Source organism: Nelumbo lutea, chromosome 6 (assembly GCF_056320005.1).
Source record: "Nelumbo lutea isolate HS-2025 chromosome 6, American lotus-T2T, whole genome shotgun sequence".
Classification (NCBI taxonomy): Eukaryota; Viridiplantae; Streptophyta; class Magnoliopsida; order Proteales; family Nelumbonaceae; genus Nelumbo; species Nelumbo lutea.
Window position 1 is genome coordinate 38,823,161 of NC_142689.1, and position 21,765 is coordinate 38,844,925.

At 37.4% G+C, this 21,765-nt stretch overlaps 2 protein-coding genes across 3 annotated transcripts in view; one reads left to right on the forward strand and one right to left on the reverse strand.

Annotated features, from left to right (window-relative positions):
• Window positions 1-3,141: 3,141 nt before the first annotated feature.
• LOC148848639 (cytokinin hydroxylase-like) lies at window positions 3,142-6,501 on the forward strand. The gene is made up of 4 exons (XM_088952414.1): window positions 3,142-3,644; window positions 3,925-4,154; window positions 5,236-5,850; window positions 5,954-6,501. The coding sequence occupies exons 1-4, from the start codon at window positions 3,365-3,367 to the stop codon at window positions 6,380-6,382; spliced, it is 1,554 nt and encodes a 517-aa protein (XP_088808540.1). The 5' UTR covers window positions 3,142-3,364; the 3' UTR covers window positions 6,383-6,501.
• Window positions 6,502-14,748: 8,247 nt separating this feature from the next.
• The window catches only part of LOC148848640 (ASI1-immunoprecipitated protein 3-like), a 29,190-nt gene continuing 22,173 nt past the window's right edge, over window positions 14,749-21,765 (reverse strand). For both annotated transcript variants that reach the window (XM_088951821.1, XM_088951822.1), the window contains exons 6-8: window positions 20,764-20,823; window positions 20,579-20,668; window positions 14,749-15,293 (exon numbers count right to left, since the gene is read on the reverse strand). In XM_088951821.1, the coding sequence (XP_088807947.1) occupies window positions 15,000-15,293; window positions 20,579-20,668; window positions 20,764-20,823 (444 nt within the window). In that variant the 3' untranslated portion in view covers window positions 14,749-14,999. The remainder of the gene's footprint in view (window positions 15,294-20,578; window positions 20,669-20,763; window positions 20,824-21,765) is intronic.

The following is a 21,765-nucleotide window of genomic DNA, read 5'->3' on the forward strand; positions in this document are numbered from 1 at the left end:
CTACAAAAACTGCAACCACCTCTGCGGGAAGTGTAATCTCAAAAAAAATACACCTGCTGCGGACCCTATCGTTCCCTCCAAAAGCACGACAAAAAGTTGTGTAAAATTCACTAGTTCTCACATAGCAACTGGCAAAAGCTTCCAAACATTCCCTCTTTATTGATTTACCCTCCCCGCTCGCATGATTTTATTGGTTCAACTACAATACCAAAAAGGCAGGATATCGAAAAACTTCACAGCCAATCGATTGACATCATAAAAGAAATAACCAATCAGATGGTATTAATCAAAACTTACAGAGTGCTTTGATTGATCAAAGCTATTTCAATATCATGCCTTTTACTTATCATAGGGAAAAGACATGGTATAGAAAGAGTTATGATCAATCAAAATCCACCCTTGAATTTTGATAAATGACACCTGATTGACTATTGATTTAGTCAGAAAATTTTCAGATATCATATCTTTTTAATATCATGATCGAATCCTTTTATTATATATTATATTGTTTTTATTTTATATTTTGCCGGTCAAACCAATGCAGGCGAACATGGACTTTCAACTTTTAGTAGCCAGTCCAATAAAAGCTATCTAATAAGTAAGAATAAATGAAAAAGGAGGTTGAAGGTCTGAATCTCATTTGGTTGACCTAATAATTATTTGTTAATTATAACATTTTAGTTTTACTCTAGTGGTTAGATTTTCTAATTTCAGCACAATACTAGTCCATCCCAATTTTCTGGTTGAATTCACACAGATGAATCAAACCCAAGTTGGAACATAGCAATATTAATTCCAAATCAAGCTAGGAAAAAAAAAAAAAAACTGTTCGGATTGGGCCAGGTTGGTCGATCATGTCAAGATTTTTACCTTATTTCAGTGTTTTCAGATCCTTATTGATTTGAGTGGTCAAACCATTTCAACCATTACATGTAAAACAATTGATTTGGTTAGATCCATCAATCCAAATGGTTAAAATTTAAAACATTATTTTTTTATGAAAAAAAATTATAATAGCGGAAAGATATGCTACTAAAAGAGTTTTGATCAATCAAAGCAATCATGAATTTTCTCAGTATCATATTTGATTGATTGATTGTACGTTTTAATTTCCATGTATCATAATTGAACACTTGAACCTTTTTTAGTGGGTTTAATTTCCAAAGTCAGGATTCAGTCCACTCCTAGGAATCTTAGCTACACCTAGGGGTGAACTGAACTATAAAAATCCCTTGAAATTTTTATTTTTATTGTAAACATTGCCTTGTTGCATAGATGGTGAAAATGGAAAAGGATGGAAATTGAGACCATGTTTGATTCACGGCTCTTGGTCTCATTTTTTTAATTCTTGCTCATTCTAGGCAAGAATGAATAACATTAGAGTGTTTGGTTACAAAGTTCTTGTTATGAGCCACAATCTTTTTAGAGTGAAAAATTAACCCATAGCACAAAAATTGAGATAGCCTACAACATGAAAAATAATCATGTCCCATGATCTTGCTCATTTTCATTCTTTGAAGAAACTCTGCCTATAAAACTATTGCCATAGATGTTTATTAGCGGACTACCATGGAAGTACTTTTACAAAAGCACTTTTATGAAAGTGCTTTCATCAAAGTATTTTTATGAAAGCATTTTTGCAAAAGTATTTTTACATAAGACACTTGTCGGCCTGAAAATAATTCATTTTTAGAAAAAAAACATTTGGTTTATACCAATATTTTCTCATTCTGTCCATTTTTACCCATTCTTATTCATTTTAGAATTTCGTCTTGGGTAAGAATAAAAAAAAAAATGAGAATTGAACCAAACATGGCCTAAGTATATGAGTTCAAATCAGCTCCCATCAAAATCACCCCCCACAACGTCCCACAGCACATCCCCGTCGTGTATTGGAAACATCTCCGAACAATGACATCATCATTTCTGGTACATCATCGGGAGATGTTCCCAATACATGACGGGGATGTGCTATGGGACGCTGTGGGGGGCAATCTTGTGGGGGACTGATTTGATCTCTAAGTATATAAGGTTAACTTTTGTGCTACATACAACACAAGGTGCGACGTGGTAGTATTTTTGCTGAAGAATGCCATTTTGGCCTCAAATCTATTTTTTTAACTTTCTTAAGGGGTGTTTGGTGCAATGACGTTGCATTGCCATTGTCAATGTTATCAAAATCGGACCGGACCGAACGGATGGACCAAAAAAACGGGGAACCGGTCACCTGACTGGTTCCATTTTATCCCAAAACCACTTTCTGACCAAAAACCATTGGTCTGATCAACAAATTGCTGACCCAGGCAATTGGACCATTGAATAGTTCGACTAAGGAATGGTTTTTGGCTGTTTTTTGTATTTTTTTAATTTTTTTGTTAGAGCAAACTTTGGACCAGACGGTTGGACCATTCAACCCGGAAACTGGACTCAAAATGGTTCTCTGCCTGTCAGGTTTTAAAAACCTTGGCCATTTGTACCATCAAATTATTTGACAATGGTACAATGACAATGTCATTTCAATTAAAAAAATGTATGCATAGGAGAAACATCAAACTATTTGATATTTTAGATAGAAATAACAATTTGTATTGATCAACTCAAATGGTTTTCAAAACCTTTAATCTCTCTCTTATAAATTTGTATGGATCAACTCAAAACTCAGCAGCAAGACAACATTATTGTACCAAAGACCTCTTTAATTTTAAAAAAGTAAAATAAAACTAAATCAAAAAATATAAATTAAACCTAGAGATCTGGAAGCTTAATACATTTGGGATAGCTAACTTTTGAAGTTTGACCATTGATCTTTGATCTTGACCGAGAAAATTAACAGGAATGTGAAAGATAAAATGATCATATTCAATTCAAAGGGGGAATTTTTGTCTCTTCGAGATGTGATGGGCGCTATGTTTTTTTTCTTTTAAAAAACCTTTATGGTGTGTTTGTTTCGGGAAGTGTGACCATAAAAATTAGAAATTAGAAACAAGGTGGGAAATTTTTTCTGTTGGTTGGTAAAGGTGGGAAAATATTTAGAGCTATAAGTATACTGTAGCATTTTGACCCGGTCACATCATCTATTGGCCAATTCAAACGAACAACTGTAAAGTATAAACAACCGTTTTCTGCGAAAGTACATTTGCTGCTAACACCCAGTAGAATGTTCTGGACACGAAGTTTCTGCAAACCCTCCTGCATTATATCTTCTTCGTTTATCGTCAGTCGTCATCAACCAACCCCTCCAACGATGTATCCCTCTCGACTTTTCTGAACCGAAGCTCTCCTATAAATATAAGACCTCTCTGCAACAACATTTACTAGCTCCAATCAATAAACAGACAATAACCTGAGAGAGAGAGAGAGAGAGATGGAGATTCAATTGCTCAAACCTCTGAGCTTGGCCATGGCAAGCCTTCTAGTTCTGTTGGTTGTGAGAGCACTATATTTGTGGTGGGTTTTGCCTATTCGAGCATATCGTAAGCTCAAAAGAATTGGGTTTGGAGGTCCGAGTCCAAGTTTTCCTCTAGGGAACATCGCTGAAATGAGAAAGAAGAAGAGTAAGCCTTCTTCTTCGCCATCATTGAACATCACCCATGACATCCATTCAACTGTTTTTCCTTACTTTTTTCGGTGGAGAAGTTTGCACGGTAAGTTAATATTATCTCGATAGACCAAACTCTGGTAGCCTCTCAGAAGTAAACTCCAACGAGAAGTATAGTTTAGTCAGTCAGACTCAGATTCAACTACAAAATTATGCTATGTGAACTCTTAGTATGAGTAGCTTCTGATCGATTATCTGTTTGCATTAAGAGACCCACGTATCCAGATGAGATATGTGTGTGTTTTTCTGTTCTGCGCAGTTTTTGCTTAATTTTATTTTTGGCTTTGCTGAACTGAAATTGATGATTTGGATGCTATTAATTGCAGGAAAAGTCTTCATCTATTGGCTCGGCACAGAACCATTCTTATATATCGCAGATCCTGAGTTTCTAAAGCAGATGTCTTCAGGCGTTGCAGGCAAGAAATGGGGAAAGCCGAGTGTGTTTAAATACGATAGAAAACCAATGTTCGGAAATGGACTGGTAATGGTGGAAGGGGACGATTGGGTTCACCATAGGCACACTATAACGCCTGCATTCTCACCAAACAATTTGAAGGTTTCTCTCTCTCTCTCTCTCATACACTTCTTTCTTCTATAATACACGTTCCATGAGCATTAATAAATGTTCTGACTGAATCAAAATTAAGTTGTTTTTAATCTTTATCCAGGATAGGGCTAGGGATATACGAAGGGACACGTGTCAGAAATTTTTCTAAGTGCCCTTTCATTATCAGGCTGACGTGGCCTTTCATGATTAGCATGTGCCTTTTAACTAGTAGTGCTTTAGGGCTTCAATTACTTTGGCTCTTGCCATGGTCGGACGAAAGCAGGCGAAAATTACCTCTTGATTTTTTTCATCTAAACCCTAAATTTTAACCCATAAACCCTCCATCTTTAAACCCTAAACTTAACACTAAAATGCATTTGATCGATTCATGTCCTCCAACCAGGTAGAGCCAGATATTCCGTGAGCACATAGCACTAAAGAAAACCTTGGCTGTCCATGTTGACATGGCGTTAGTTTATAATAGCCATGTCTTCAATACAAAGTGACAAGAATATAAAGAAAAAGCTTATCACCAAGTAACGAACTAAATTGTTGAATACCTATCAAATAAAAATGAACTAATTAAATAGTTGAAGCAAAATTAACCCACTGAGCATGAGGAGAGGAAAATCATGAACCTTAATTTACAAATGGCACAAAGAACCCCAAAAAAGGAGGTGCAGCTGCCTCCAATAGAAGAGATAAATCACAATATAATCCATGGAAAATCGAAGCAAAAATTAATGAATAAGTGGTGGATGCAAGAGGAGTCCTTTCACACACAGAATTGACTACTTCCAAGTAGTTAATCCAACCTACCAATAAGGAAGGAGAAAACCTTTAGTGAAGTATCCTTGTAGCTAGAGTGATTGATAATAATGAACATTGAGAGAGTAGTGATTTGTGCACTCATGGGACAATAATCAAAATATATAGTGGAGATATATAGCTTTAATTCTTTATTGGTTGGTATCAACATCAGATCAATATCTTGTTGTGAAAAACAGAATAATTGTTACTTTAAATTCCAGTTCTTCATCGATCGAGCCATTAATTAATTGTTAATTACTTTGTCTGTATATACCTACAGGCAATGGGAAGCATAATGGTTGAGTCGGCCACTAAGATGATAGATCAGTGGAATTTTCGCATCGCTAATGGCGAGAAGGAAATAGACGTGGAGAGAGACGTCATCAGCACGGCAGCAGAAATCATAGCGAATACGGCCTTCGGCATCAGCTGCGAAAATGGGCAGGAAGTGTTCAGGAAACTGAGAGCCCTGCAGTTAACTCTTTTCGAGTCTAATCGCATGGTAGGAGTTCCATTTAGCGATGTCCTTTACCTCAAGCAAACCATGCAGTCGAGACAGCTGGGAAAGGAGATCGACCAACTTCTCCTCTCCATCATAACCAGTCGTAAGATGTCTTCCAGAATTGATGCTCAGGTTAACCTGCTTGGACTTCTGATAGCAAAGAACGAAGAAGGTGATGGCCGACGAGTAGTGAAGAAACTGACCGACCGAGAGCTGGTTGACGAGTGCAAGACATTCTTCTTTGGTGGCCATGAAACCACGGCGTTGGCACTAACGTGGACCTTACTGTTACTGGCTTTGCATCCAGAATGGCAGAACCAACTAAGAGAAGAAATCAAACAAGTAGTCGGAGACGAGCCTCTGGATCCCACAATGCTGGTTAAACTGAAGAAGGTAATTAGTTAATTAATTAAGCTCATCCTCTCCGGAATTAATCCATATATAAATCTTGTTATTTGTTGAAGGCTCAAAAATTTGCATGCATGCATGGCTGCAGATGGGGTGGGTCATGAACGAGGTTCTACGCTTATACTCGCCGGCGCCCAACGTGCAGAGACAAGCAAGAGAAGACATTTGCGTCGGAGATTTGGTCGTCCCCAATGGAACCAACATGTGGATCGACGTAGTGGGGATGCACCATGACCCAGATCTCTGGGGAGACGACGTGAACCAGTTCAGGCCGGAGAGGTTCAAGGAAGACCGCACACATGGCGGATGCAAGCACAGAATGGGTTTCTTGCCTTTCGGATTTGGTGGGAGAATGTGTGTTGGAAGGAACTTGACTATGATGGAATACAAGATTGTCCTAACCCTCATCCTTTCTGAGTTTTCTTTCTCCCTCTCTCCCAGCTATCGTCACTCTCCTGCTATTTTGCTATCTCTGAGGCCCACCCACGGCTTGCCTCTCCTACTGCAACCCCTTTGAGAAGATTGCTTTAAAGTTAAATCACCAATCTTTTTTGGTTTCTTTTTCAATCCAATTTCCTTGTAATATTTAAGAATTTCTTTGAAAAAAGATTAAAAAGACCGAATATAACTAATTTCTAATAGTACATGTACTTAATTAGGTCTTTTGAGAGAGGATGTAGCCTAATCACTTTCTTTTTTGGGTAAAATATGTGCCCTAATTTCTTAATCGATATCTTATATAAATATTATTTTATGTTTAACTTATATTTTCATATCAGATTTTTATTTTTTTTTATTCATATAAAATACTAAGATCAAAAAATTTTTTTTTGGCAAAAATAACAGCGTAAGGCACCTTGAAATGCATGTGTGCCAAAGATTTACCCCAAATCGATATAAAAATCACCTCAACAAACAACCAAACACAAAGTTATGGGCCTATGGCCAACAAAAGTTTTAGTGTATAGCCAATGTTGTAGACTAGTCGAATGAGTCGTCACCGATGCAATCACCTAGGTTGGGTTGGGCAATTTTTAACCAAATCAATGGTTTTTTTTTTTTTTTGTCAAATGCAAAGTTTTGATCAAACTGAATCCAAAATCATGACTAAGTGACAATTTGAATCAATGGTGGGTTAAAAATATTGATTGGTTAAATGAAGTGTTTAAAATCGATGGCATTAGACAACACTTAATGTTAAAAGTATGTTTATTTTATGAAAGGTAGACATTTTTCGGCCAAATATTCCAGTTCTACTTTCACTTCTTCACTTATTTGCATGCTATAGCTAGCTAGCCTGCTTATAACTCTAATTTTGAAGATTGACCTACTTTATGAAGCATCATTAGGTTTATAATATAACATTAAATTCGAGGGTATCTAGGAACACATCTCGAGTACTCTAAAATTGCTCATGCTCAATTTGAAAAGAGTACAAATGCAAATATGTACAACATAAATACATACAAAATATAAGGTTTTACGCTCTATATATTTGCATTTGTACTCCTTTCAAACTCAAACTCATGGTTGTAGGCTCAATCGGTTCATTCACATTTTGGATAGCTTGTCCAGCTCCCAAACTCTTTCCTCTTTCATACCCTTACAGTAATACCATGAAGGGTCCCTCGTCATAACCTAAAGGAGCTTTCCTCCCTTTAATGTCCTCCTTCCCAAACATGATCTCAACGTCCATGGGTCTTACTTATAAGATCAATGTCTCATATATTTTATGATATCAATAACTCTGGTATGGCATGTTAGTTCATATATACAAACTTTGTGTAACCATAGAAGTGCTCGATGCAAGGTTGGGTGTAAGCATGGGAATTTCAGTGTATATTGGGAACATTTTCCCATGAATTATACAAAATCCAGTACCAACTGAAATCGAACCCAAAAATTGGTTAATCAAATCGATCGGTTTGATTTTAGTTTAAAAACTCGGTTTCGGTTAATCAATACAGAAAACCAACAATTAACCAAACCGATTGATATATATATATATATATATATATATAAGTTTATTATATATATTTTATATTTTTTGGGGGAAATGACTTTGAACCCCCCTTCACAAAAAGAAAACCTCCTGACACCTGAATGTTGAAAATCCAACCGCTAAAAACCAGTACAAAAACCAAAATGCCATTGCAATCCCCCTCTACTGGGCAGACGTGATATACGTCAGCCATCTCTCTATTCTTTGACCATAATGCCCAAACAAAGTGATCCGAACACCGGTTATGCAAAACTCTCAATACATGATTCAGATGCCCACAACTTACTCTTTCGCTATTTGCTTATAAATTATTATTTATATTTTGTAAAACAACTTGTAAATTAAAGATACACGTATAAACCTATAAATTTCTGTTTAAGCTTTCTTGTTGCCAAAAGAATGAAGTAACCCAATAATTGGTGTTTTTGAACACCGGTTATAACTCCTCCACCCATCTAAAAAGAACACTTTTTTTTCGAAAAAAATAGAGAGGAATTAGATATCATAGCTCAAACCATCTGATACATTTTGGCTGCCACCATTTGCCATCTACAAATATATATTTATATATTTTATATGCTAGTTCATGAGCAGTGGAGTTTAAATTTCTACGTGCATATTTGATAAATATCGATTCAAAAATAGGGATGTAGTTGGATTGGATTCCGATCGGTTTCATCCTAGACGTCCGCAGAGGAGCCAGAGATGCCCCGGGCCAACGGGAAGGCCAACAGTTGGAAACAATTCTTTCGCAAAACCACTATTTCCCACCGTTAGCCCGGGCCCTTAGGCCGATGGGAAACCATAAGGTTTCGAGATGCTCGGTGGGTGAGTGGTAGTACGAGGGAGTGGGTTTGGTGACCATCAAACCCCTTTGCACCCGCCGGAGTAGTTACCGGGTGATTCTACCATTTCCAAGAAGTATTCCAGAGGGGGGTTCAGGGATAGACAGGCGGCGGAACCACCTCCACACGATGGAGAGAGGTTTCCTAAATGTCTACAAAGGAGGCGGAGATGCCCCGGGCGAACAGGGAAGGCCAACGGTGGGAAACAATGCTTTTGTAGAGCCATTGTTTCCAATCGTCGACCCGGGCCGTTGGGCCGATGGGTGACTAGACAGTGCCGGGATGCTCGATGAGTGAGTGTTAGTAGGAGGGAGTGGTTTTGGTGGCCATTGAACCCCTCCGCACCCACCGAAGCGGCCTTCAAGTGATTCTGCCATTTCCAATAAGCAATCTCAGAAGGGGGGTGGGGGTAGACAAGCAACGGAACCACCTCTACAAGGTGGGGAGAGGTCTCCTATACCTCCTCAAAGGAGGCAGAGAAGCCCTGAGCCAATGGAGAAGGCCAACAGTGGGAAACAGTGATTTTTTAGAGCCATCGTTTCCAACAATCGACCTGAGTCGTCGGCCAATGGGCGATTAGAAGGTGTTGGGATGCTCGGTGGGTGAGTGGCAGTAGGAGGGAGTGGGTTTGGTGGTCATCAAACCCCTCCGCACCTGCTGAAGCAGCCTTTGGATGATTCTTCCATTTCCAAGAAGCAGTCCTAGAGGGGTGTGCGGCGGTAGTCGGGTGTCGGAACCACCTCAATGGGGTGGGGAGAGGTCTCCTAGACGTCCCTAGAGGAGTCAGAGATGCCCTTAGTCAATGGGGAAGGCCGACAGTGGGAAACGGTGCTTTTGTAGAACTACCGTTTCCCACTGTCGGCCCCGATTGTCGGGCCGATGGGAAATCGGAAGGTGTCGGGAAGCTCGGTTGGGTGAGTGGTAGTAAGAGGGAGTGGGTTTGGTGGTCGAATCCCTCTACACCTGCCGAAACGGCCTCCAAGTGATTCATTCTTCCATTTCCGAGAAGTAGTCCTAGAGGGGGGTGCGGGGGTAGTCGGGTGGCAAAACCACCTCCATGGGGTGGAGAGAGGTCTCCTAGATGTCCTTAGAGGAGTTAGAGATTCCTCGGGCCAACAAGAAAGGCGAACGATGGGAAATAGTGCTTTTTTAGAACCACTGTTTCCCACTGTCGGCTCGGGTCATCGGGCCGATGGGTGTTCGAAAGGTTTCGGGATGCTCAATGGGTGAGTGGCAGTTGGAGGTAGTGGGTTTGATGGCCATCGAACCCCTTCACATCCGCTGGAGTGGTCCCAAAGGGGGGTGCGGGGGTAAACGGTGGTTCTGCAAAAGCACCGTTTCCCACCATCGACTTTCCCCATTGGCCCAGGGAATCTCCGCCTCCTTTGGAGACGTCTAAGAGACCTCTCCCCATCCCGTGGAGGTGGTTTCGCCACTCGTCTACCCACGCACCCTCCCTCCAGGACTGCTTCTCAAAAATGACAAAATCACCCGATAGCCGCTCCGACGAGTGCAGAGGAGTTCAATAGCCACCAAACCCACTCCTTCCTAATACCACTCACCCACCGAGCATCTCGACACCTTCAGGTCGTCCATCGGCCTAACGGCCTAGGCCGACGGTGGAAAACGGTGGGTCTTCAAAAGCACCGTTTCCCACCGTTGGCCCAGGCATCTCCGTCTCCTCTATGGACGTCTAGGAGGCCTCTCTCCACCCCGTGGAGGTGGTTCCACCATTCGTCTTCCCGTGCACTCCCCCTCCAGGACTACTTCTCAGAAATGGCAGAATCATCGGGAGGCTACTCCATTGGGGGGGGGGGGGGTTTTGATGGCCACCAAACCCACTCCCTCATAATACCACTCACCCACCGAGCATCCTGCCACCTTCTAGTCGCCCATCGACCCAACGGTGGTTCTTCAAAAGCGTCGTTTCCCACCGTTGACCTTCCTTGTTGGCCCGGGGCATCTCTGCCTCCTTTGGGGATGTCTAGGAGACCTCTCCCCACCCCGTGGAGGTGGCTCCGCCGCCTGTCTACCCCCACACCCCCTTCGAGACTGCTTCTCAAAAATGGTAGAATCACTTGGAGGTCGCTCCAGCGGGTGCTAAGGGGTTTGATGAACACCAAACCCACTCCTTCCTACTGCCACTCACCCACCGAGCATCCCAACACCTTCTAGTCGCCCATCTGCTCGACAGCCCAGGCCGACGGTGGGAAACGATGGTTTTACGAAAGCATCGTTTTCCACCGTCGGCCTGGGCTGTCGAGCAGATGGGCGACTAGAAGGTGTTGGGATGCTCGATACGAAAGCATCATTTTCCACCGTCGGCCTTCCCCGTTGGATCGAGGCATCTTCGCCTTCTCTGGGGATGTCTAGGAGTCCTCTCCCCAGCTCGTGGAGGTGGTTCCACCCCCCATCTACCCCTGCACCCCTGGGACCACTTCTCGAAAATGGAAGAATCACCCGGAGCCCGCTCCAACAAGTGCGAAGGGGTTCGATGGCCACCAAACCCACTCCCTCCTATTGCCACTCACCCAGCGTGCATCCTGACACCTTCTGGTTGCCCATCAGCCGGATGGTCGGACAAACGATGGGAAACGGTGGTTCTACAAAAGCACCATTTCCCACCGTCAGCCTTCCCCGTTGGCTCGGCCCATCTCTGCCTCCTCTTGGGACATCTAAGGGACTTCTCCCCACCTCGTGGAGGTGGTTCTGCCACTCGTATCCATCTACCCCTGCACCCCCCTCTGGGACTGCTTCTCAAAAATGGAAGAATCACCTAAAGGCCGCTCCAGAAGGTGTGGAAGGGTTCGATGGCCACCGAACCCTCTCCCTTCTACTGACATTCACCCACCGAGCATCCCAACACATTCCGGTCATCCATCGGCTAGTGGATGATGAGGGGATAGAGGCACTCAGTGTCCTAAGCCTTTCGAACATGAAGGAATATGGTTTTAAATAAAAGGAGCATTTTTGTACAAAAACATGTGACATATACATGATTTATTAATTGGATTTGACGTGGATTTCAGTTTTCGTACAAGGTTAACGGCAATTTTGATTTCTGCGATGGAGAGATCGATGAAAACCCCTATATTATAATATTTATTAATTATATATATATATATATAAATTTATATAATTATATTTAAAATTATAAATAAAATATTTTATATATTATATTATATATGAATTTATATATATAATAATAAATTTAGTATGTTATATTTACATTAATTTATTATATAAAAGTCGAAAAGTATTTAAAATTTTTTTAGATTAAAAAAATGAACAAAGTAGAGTCGGATTAAATCCGGATCTGATCTAAATCCATTAGGATTTGAATTTGAATCCAAGGTCTTAAATTCTGATCAGATTTTAGATCGGATTCTGATGCACATTTTTACTAATCAAATCGAATTTAGATTTTGATGAACCCAATTTCAATCCAATCCAATTACATCCCAATTTTTAATCGATATCTATCAAATATGCAGGTAGAAATTTAAACACCACTGCCCATGAACTACCATATAAAACATGTAAATAAATATTAGTAGTTGGCAAATGGTGGCAGCCAAAATGCATTAGATGCTTTGAGCTATGATATATAATTCCTCTCTCTTTATATTTTCTTTTGGCAACAGGAAAGCTTAAACAGAAATTTGCAGGTTCATACATGCACCTTTAATTTACAAGTTGTTTTATAAAAAAATAATAATTTACAAACAAAAAATAAAAGACTTCAGTTGTGGGCATCTGAATCATGTATCGAGAGTTTTGCTTAACTGGTGTCCAGATCACTGAGTTTTATTTGGGCATTATGGTCAAAGAATTGAGAGATGGCTGACGTATATCAGGTCTGCCAAATAGAGGGGGATTGTAGTGGTATTTTGATTTTAGTACTGTTTTTCAGCAGTTGGATGTCAACATTCAGGTGTCAGGAGGTTTTATTTTTGTGAGGGGGGCTCAAAGTCTTTTTTCCATTTTATATATTATAAATTAATAAATATGCATTATATATATATATATATATATATAAATATATATACTTATAATAATACATTATTTATTATTTAAAATATAATATTTTATATATATTTATAATTTTTTATTATATATTTATATATTTTTTATAATACATATTGTAAAAATTAAAAAACGAAAAATCAATGAACCAGTCAATCGGTTAATCAATTGTCTTTGATTCGGTTTCAGTTACGGTTTTTCAAAAATCAGTAGTACCGATTTGATTATCGAACCATGAGCACCCCTATTGAAACAAACCCCCATTCGTGACCCGATACCAATCAAAGATAAAAATGATACTCCATCCCTGATCCTGATGATGGGTTCCTCATTGGGACCCAAATTCTTAGAATTTTAAATTAAAAGTTGCTTGAAGATTAAATTTATTTTACCAAGATTAACAGTACATGTTTATAGGCGTGTGTCGTGCCTGTAGTGAACCACGTGCTCTCTATCAACCAAGATTAATACTATATTTCTGAATATTGGTTTTCTTCTGCGTTTAACGCATTGGAGATTGGACTATCTTCATTTGTTTATGGCCTAGATTGCTTTGAAGTCATCTCTTTTAGGCGGCGTGTGGTAGGATTGAATCGACCCATGAATTTTGAAATCTTTTCTTTTTGAAGGCTGGATAATTGTTCAGCTAAACATCTCAAAACATATCTGAATTTTGAAATTTACTCCGAAATTTTTAAATTTTGATTCATCTCTAAATAAATTCAAAACTAAGTTGAGAGGTTAACTGAACAATATTCTCCTTCAACTCAAACAACAATATATAATGTAACATATCTATATATAATGTATATTATATTAAAATATATAATATATAAGATATATTATATAATATAGCATTAGAAAAAGCATAATATTATTTATGTTAATATAATATATAATATACTTACATCATATTATTACATTATATGTAATATAACAATATAATTTCTATGGTGAGAAAACTGTTCTTCAAAAAATAGCATTATACCGTTAATTACTCCTATCACCTTTCTATCTTATATTATAAAAATATTATATTATATTCACTTTATGTTTTTTAATTCAGTTTTTTATTTTTTATTTATAAGTTAAAATTGTAATTTAAGGCCAAAAAAGGGATTCTTTTGGTAAAGATCTCGAAAAATTATCTAAAAAAATCATCCCAATTAGACATTGAAACACAGTTCCCGCCTCCACAAGTTTGCATGCATATTTAATCTACAACTTATGATCGGGTCACTGGGTTGAATGGATCAACAGCACAACCACCTGGATTGGACAGTTTTTTGACCTGATCAATTGATTTTGACAAATTTCTGAGTTTTACTAGGACTGAAACCAAAATCATGGCAGGGAAACGGTCCAATGGGTACAACCAGCCAGATTAATACCAGGTTGAATACACTGCTTACAACTCACAATTTGCACAAATGCTCTCTGCAACGAAACTCTTCACAAAATCTTTTCTTTTCCTTGAATAAGGCAAGACGATCATAGTAGCAGAAGTTTTCCCGCAACTGCCCAATAGAACAGACAAGCTAGCGACTGAATAAACAAAAAAAATAAAAAAAAGATCACTACTGGATAATTCGAATTTAAAAGCATCCATGCAACTAAGGGTGTCAATGGACCAGTTTTGGGTTGGATCCCGTTCAATTCAAAATCAATTTAAACGGATTAGACAGACCAACAAACCATTGGATTGGACCAGTCCAGTCCAAAATATTTATTTGATTAAAATGGGCGTGATCCGTCCATAATAAATTTATATTGGATTGGATTGGGTGAAGCCAATATCTGGTCCATTGATATAAGACGGAGAATGACGACGGTTCAGTCCAGTTGGGATAAGTGCCGGTTCAAAATTGATGCCAATTAACGGGCGGGAATTGGTGCATAGGGTAATTTTATAAGTATGCAGAGCGTACTTTTCCGTATAAGAGATGCAAGGCAGTCGCAGCATGCATTAGTTCCTGTTATATCCCAGTATGTTAGGTGCATCCGGAACCATTTTACCATTTAATTATAATTTTATAGAAATAAAAGTGGTACATAAACAATGGCCTCTCTCTCAGGTGTAAGGTTAAGTGGATTATATGTTCACAGTTAAACGCCTAACAACTAGACAATATACATGTATGAAATCCGGAGTGAAATGGAACAAGAGTTGTGAATCTCTGTACAAATACAACAAAAGGAATCTAAATTCCAAATATGTATAAACTAAAAAACAAAAAAAAAACTACTATCAAGTACAGTGTCTAATCAGCAGCATTGTTAGGGGTGGATATGGAAGGATCCCCAGGCTTAGGCCTGCTAAACGATTTCTGAGTTTCCAACACAGGCATGTACGCTGCAGTTGTTTTCTTAAAGATATCAGCAGCCGGTTTCTCGGATTCACGGGGACTCGACAGCTTTTTCTCAACATCTTCGAATTTGGCAGTGGCCCATGGTGCCGTGCCCACATTCCCAACAACACTGAGTGGTTCTATCGTCATTGTGGATGCTTCATCTCGAGAAGCATACCATGTATTACCACATGCAATACATTCCAACTGGATGTACAACAAAAAAATTTAATAAAAAAAAGTCAGGTTGAATTCAACAGAAACATAATTATCTTTGTGCTGGACCAAAGAATAGAGCAATATCTAAGCCATGGACTCCACATCTTGACCAATTTATCCATGTTAGTAGTAAGCTCATTTGGTTTAATTCATGGATAGAAACTTGACTTGTACGGCTCAGTTTGGAAGGAGTACAAATACAAATATGTAGAGTACAAAACCTTGTATTTTGTATTATTTTATATGTATTTACACTGCATATTCTTATTTGTACTCTTTCCAAACTAAACAGGGGTCATGCAGATAAAAATAGACTGATGCACCCTCCCCCAAACCACAAAATTCTATTATTATTTAAGGTGAAAAGCATAATTTTCCATGCACTCAACAAATTTATCAAGGATATATTGGAAAAGGAAAAAACTAAAAAAAAAAAAGATGCATTATAATGTAAACCCAGAATCAAGTGCAAAATCCCTCCTTGTAAAAAGGGCCAACATCCCCAGCAGTAAAAGCCCAATCCATGAGACTGGAATAAACAGAAAAAAAAAAGTGAAAAAAATAGTAAATAATGGAAACAAATGATCTACCCCTCCCACACAGCTTTTGTAAATGCTACATCTGTTCAGGATTTGAATTTTGAATACCCTAATTATTTATTTGATAAACTGAGTGAACTTTATCAGTACAAAGATAATTGCATTTTGTTAGAGAGAAAATATAAATAAAGAATCAAGAACATTACACAGAGATTATGTGCACCCTTACGCCCGTAACTTCTAGACCATTATTTTCCACTACTAGCCCAAATTGGTTGGACCTAAGTACAATACACCCCATCTATCGAAAAAAGTATAATACAACCAATTAACGTGTTCCCCGGCAAGAATCCACTCCTATTACTGGCTTAAATTGTTCCATTCAACAGCTGTTCTTTGGATGATTTGGGGCCAACAAGAAAAGGAATAGCACTAGTGCAGTCTTTATATTGCAGGAGCATAATTATTTGAATTTTGTTCTGCTTTAATTTCATGGGTCTGACCAATGCCCCCCATTTCAAATCCACCTGATCCAAATATAGACTCAAAGATTATAAAGGCAACAAAACAAGACCCATTTGTATTGGAGACTCAAAGAGGTTGTGGAATCAAATTCGGTGTATATAAAGTGATGATCCTTGGATTAGTGTTTTACAAGCAAGAGGCTCAAGGAAAGTACAGTACAAGGGCCTGCCTCTAGCACCCAAGGCACAAGGCTCAAGATGAGGCATGCACCTGGGCACAGCAAGGTGCAAATTTTTGAAAAAAAAATAAAAAATATCAATACATAAAATATGAAAATCTAAATTATTCATCAAAAAAAATGAAAATCTAAATTTTTAAAAGAAGTTGAATGTTTTAAAACATTTTAGCTTACACCAAAATGCATAAGCATAACATATAAAACAAATTCAGAAAAAAGAACTTAATGTTGCTTGCATGTCCCCTCAGGTATTTTTTGTGTATTGCAAGTGGAGGAACTACATACCACCTCTAAACTACTGCCCTTTTACTCCTACTTTTAGGAATGGTTCTTCTCTTCATTTGGTCTTGGGTGGCACTCAACACAGGTTGTGGAAAGCCTATTCATGTCATTTTTCTTTCATCATCCAAGGAAGAGGGGGAGAATAATATAGAGATGCATTTTATGGATGATATGAGAAAACATAACAACAAAAGTGGTATATTGGATTAAATCTTTGGATATATGTGAAATCTTCTCCACAGCTGATTTATTATTGGAGAATGGAAACAGTCTGCATCTTCCACTACCACTAGTCTTACAATTTCAGAGAATTGGACACCTCCAATCAACCACATCAAACTGAACTTTGATGGATGCAGTCTTGGGAACCAAGGGCCTTCATTGAACTTTGATGGTTCAATGAGTGCTATCTATTCAAGGCCAATTGGAGACAGTAACTCCATTGTTAGTGCTTATTAGTTCAAAGCACTAATAAAATGTAACTTAAGAAGTTAATAGACCTTATAAAAGGTGTGAAGCACGTGAGAATGTATAAGAAAGTAACCCAGAAGAAGAAAAGGGTGTAGTGCAAGGCGATTCATTAACAAACTTGGGTTCAAGTGAGGCACATAACCTAATGCATCTCATCTATGTGCCTAGGCATGCTTTTTAAAACACTGCCTTAGAAGTAGAAGGGTCTCTCAAGTGGTAATTAGATAGACTAGTCAGAACCCGTGCAATGCACGGGTCTTATTAAGAAAAATTGAGCAAGGAGTTCTATGACATTTTCAAGTAAGCAGTGGCCACCTAAGTCCAATTCAAGCATTATTTTTTGGGTTATGTCTAATTTATCTAACCACAATCCAAGTTGTGCTTTAGTGAGAGTGGCCAATTTCCTATGCTCTATTATTTTTTGTATCCTAATGCTATTTTTTATTAACTTTTAAATTTTATTTTATGGGTTTGTTATTGTTTTCTAGGTAAAATTATAAAAAACCTTATCTTATAACAATTCTATAAACCACCCTTGTGATTTCATCTAACAAAAATCTCCCCTATAGTTTTGAAAAAAAAAGTTGCAAATACTTCCTTTTTGTAAGCTTTTCAATAACAAAGATATTGAAGTTACCAAAATACCCTTGTTGTTAAGCTGTTATTTTACATAATCTAAAGTTTCAACTTCACCCTCCACTAATTAATTTTACCTGAGAACTTTCAAAAGAGTGATTCTCTCTACTGATCTTGGATGAAGGTTAAACAGCAAAAGTGAAGTAAAAGGAAGCAAATCTTTTTTTTCAAGATATTTTAGTAAATTTACATCTGAATGAAGTTGGTTAAGGGTAAACTTAATATTTAAAAAAATAATGCATTGCATCAGCATTTTCCATTTGAAACACTAACAGCAGGTATTTGCACCTTTTCTCAAAATAATGGGAGAGGTTTTTGTTAAGGTCAAAACACAAGGGAGGTTCAAAAATTGTTAGAAAACCCAAGGAGGTTTTTATAATTTTTCCTATTTTAAATGGAATTTAAATTAATTAAACTATATTTAAAATTAATAAAATTTCATTAATTTTTTTTTATTAATCCTTACTAACTTTAAGCTGGTTTTAAATTAGTAGAAATTAGTTATAAATTAATAATTGTTAGATAATTTTTTATTAGTTTTATATTAATTTTAAATGAATCTTAAATAGATATTAGTTTTCAATTTATCTTATTTCTTTTCATTAATTAATTTGTTTATATTATATTATAAAAATTTTTTATCAATAAAAACAATTAATAATTATTTTTGTTTAATTTAAGTAATTTACAAAATTATTTTTACTATGTTTAATTAATTTTTATTATTTTCAAATGGAATATAATATTTTATGAGGTTTTTCTCAATGTTTTCAACACACCATTGACTTGGATTGAACCGTTCAAATCATGAAACGACCCTATTTATAATTCCAGGTTTCCTAAAACCCACTATTCTGTCAAAACCGTTGACCTGATCAAAACCTGTTTGACTTGGGCAATTAAACCAGTGATCCTTTTGACATCATTGGGTCACGAGTTACAATATACAATGTATTGAGAATTTCTGGACGACTTAACTTTGTGCTTAGTTGTCTGATTCGATGATCTTTTTTTATTTTTGGGTAACTTTTCGCAATTTATAATTCCAGGTTTCCTATAGTCAAAAAACATTGATCTGGGCAAAACCTGTTCAACTTGGGCAATTAAACCATTGATCCTTTTGACATCATTGGGTCACGAGTTAGAATATACAATGTAATGAGAACTTCTGGAGGACCTAACTTTGTGCTTGCTTGTCCAATTCGGTGATTTTTTTTTTATTTTGAGTAACTTTTCGCAATCTTTGCAACCCCATTATACAAAAAAATAAATAAATTGTTGGCCTCCAATTTCAATTTTCGGTCTTTTATTTGTACAAAATTTAAAACTAAAATAAAAAGTACAAATTAGAAAATATTATATACACATGTAAAATGTAACTCATCCAATTAGCTCAATTGAATCGTTGACCTGTTACCTAGAGGCAAAAACTATTCAGACACTAATTAATTTTTATTAATAATTATAATTTAATGTAAATATATCTAATTATCTAAATTAAAGTTTAAATTGAAATGGATATAGATATAGATAAAGTTAATGAATTTAATGGAGTAATGGAGAGGAGAGAAAATTAGTGGCATGAGTTATTCAAAGAGTTAATGGCAATAATTAATGATGAGAGATCATTAAAGGAGTTAATGAAAAAGAGGGGAGAGAGTTAATGGCATAAGTCTTAAAGGTGATTGGCCACTTGAGTTATTTTGTTCAATTTTAAAATTAGAAAATTCAGAAAAAAAAAAAACAGAAAAAGGTAAGTGCTTTTCAAGAACTAGAAAGCAGGAAGGTGACAGCTTGGCACATTCCATTTTAATATGTAGATATAAATGTGATAGGAAATGGCTCCTAGGCCTTGTCACCTCTGCCACTTCACTAGAGAGGCTACGATTTTGGTCTCAAGATTGCATAGCTCATTCAAGTGGAACCAAAGATCAACCAACACAGTTGTGGATATTCCAGCTAGAGGTGTTACTCGGGATAAAATTGCACTGGGGACAACCAGAGGGGATATATAGGGTTCTCTTTGGGTGTAAAAGGGGCAATAAGCCTGGAACATAGTCCAGCCAGGGTGTGGATTTTTCCTCTTCCCCCTTCAGCTAGATTCTGTTTTTCACAAGAAAATATTCTGATATTGTTACCAACCAATATAGAAGGCTCAACTATTCTGCCCCAGGTACAATCAGGTCTCTTTCATTATCCTCTAAAAGAGATACTTCAAAAGTTTTCCTGGTCTTATTTCCAAGCAATTTCATCCCTTTATTCTGGAAAAATTAGGAGCATCTCAAACTTCTGAAAAAGGAAAGGCATTCATTAGTCTTCCCCCATTCAAAAGCCACCTATTAGAAGTTTAGAAGTGATTCTTAAAACCACTGAAGCACTAATGATGCAGTAGAATTTGTCAAAGATTGTTTCTTATTTGTTAACAAGCACACTAAAAATGTTTATTCCCCCCCCCCAATCATCCCCCTAAAATTGGGTCCTTGATCTCTCCCCAAACCTTGAATTCTTTGGAAAACATACTTGTCAAATCAGTTACAAAACTGTCAACAGTATCTCTTATGGTTCCTTATATTTGTTGCATATTTCTTTCTGTAAGATTGGCATGTAATGTAGGATTGAAGGTGAAAGAGAAACAATAGAACCTGATATCGGTCTCCACGTCCCCCTGCTTGAATGATGTCCGTTAGACCCACTTTTTTCTCCATGCATCTTGAACATCGAGCATCTGTCATCTGCTTCAAGATCCAAGTAACACAATAAGCACCAGCCTAGTTCATGAAGATGGTCTACCAAACAAATATAGAAAACAAAATAAGGATGTTTTTACCTGCATGCGCTCAGATTCTTCAGGCTCCTTGGTTGCTGTCTCTTCTGCTGTAAGACCCTCCTGAAATAAAGATAAATCAAGTCAATAGATGCCCCTTACTATACAAAGGAAATCTGTAAGTACATACCTCCTGTAATATCATGGAAACCCAATACCATGGGCCACAAGAGGCATTCATTAGTCTTCTAGCTTTTTTTTTTTTTTGAAAGATGACATTAGTCTTCTAGTTGGATATAGAAGATAATAATTTATGTTTTACCATACACAGATGGGTTAAAAGGAAACTCAAATGTTTGAGGAAAAACCATGTTCCAATGAGAAATGCTTGAGCCAATTATTTATTTGTTTCTTTTAATTTCCAAGTGCCTTTTATTAATTAAGCATTTCAGATGCCAAAATTACAAATAGAAACTTTAATAGTAAAAGTGATGTTAGTTTGTCTTAAAGTAATAAGTATTTTTTTTTCTCTTTTAAGGTTGTTTTTTCTAGTTTTCAGTTCTAACAACTGGTAAAAGGCCTAGCAAACTCATATAGTTGGGAGAAGACATCGTAGAGCTGGGTTGAGTATTTACTTCTTTTAGGCAGTAATTTCAAGTTTATGATTGGTGCTACCAGGGGATGGGCTAATCTGATCCAAGTGAGATTCCAAAACCTTCTAGTTCAAGGCTGTTTATGTAACAGCTATTTGTGTAAAGGCCACTTCATTGAACTGAATATTGCCTTTTGTGAACAAGTCATTAAGTAGGTCGCAAGCTCTTTAATGGATGGATGAATGGCATTTTGAGGGACTACAGGAGACCTAAATACTTCCTCATATGACTATTTTATCCATCAAATGGAGAAACAAGAAGTCATTAAGCCTGGCAATTTGCTGTCATGATTGCCAATTGAAAGGGTCAGGACTTTAGACCTGCTACAGGGTGATATGACATTGTCCTTAGAAAGCAGGTAATGCCATTTAAGCTAATTACCCTATCCCATGTCATAGAGTTGCATTTGGGG

What these genes read in the sequence shown, in the direction of transcription:
- LOC148848639 (XM_088952414.1), top strand. Translation starts at nt 3,365, where the DNA reads ATGGAGATTCAATTGCTCAAACCTCTGAGCTTGGCCATGGCAAGCCTT. An exon ending in TCTCACCAAACAATTTGAAG is followed by an intron (nt 4,155 to 5,235) that starts GTTTCTCTCTCT and finishes ATATACCTACAG; the next exon opens with GCAATGGGAAGCATAATGGT. An exon ending in TGCTGGTTAAACTGAAGAAG is followed by an intron (nt 5,851 to 5,953) that starts GTAATTAGTTAA and finishes GCATGGCTGCAG; the next exon opens with ATGGGGTGGGTCATGAACGA.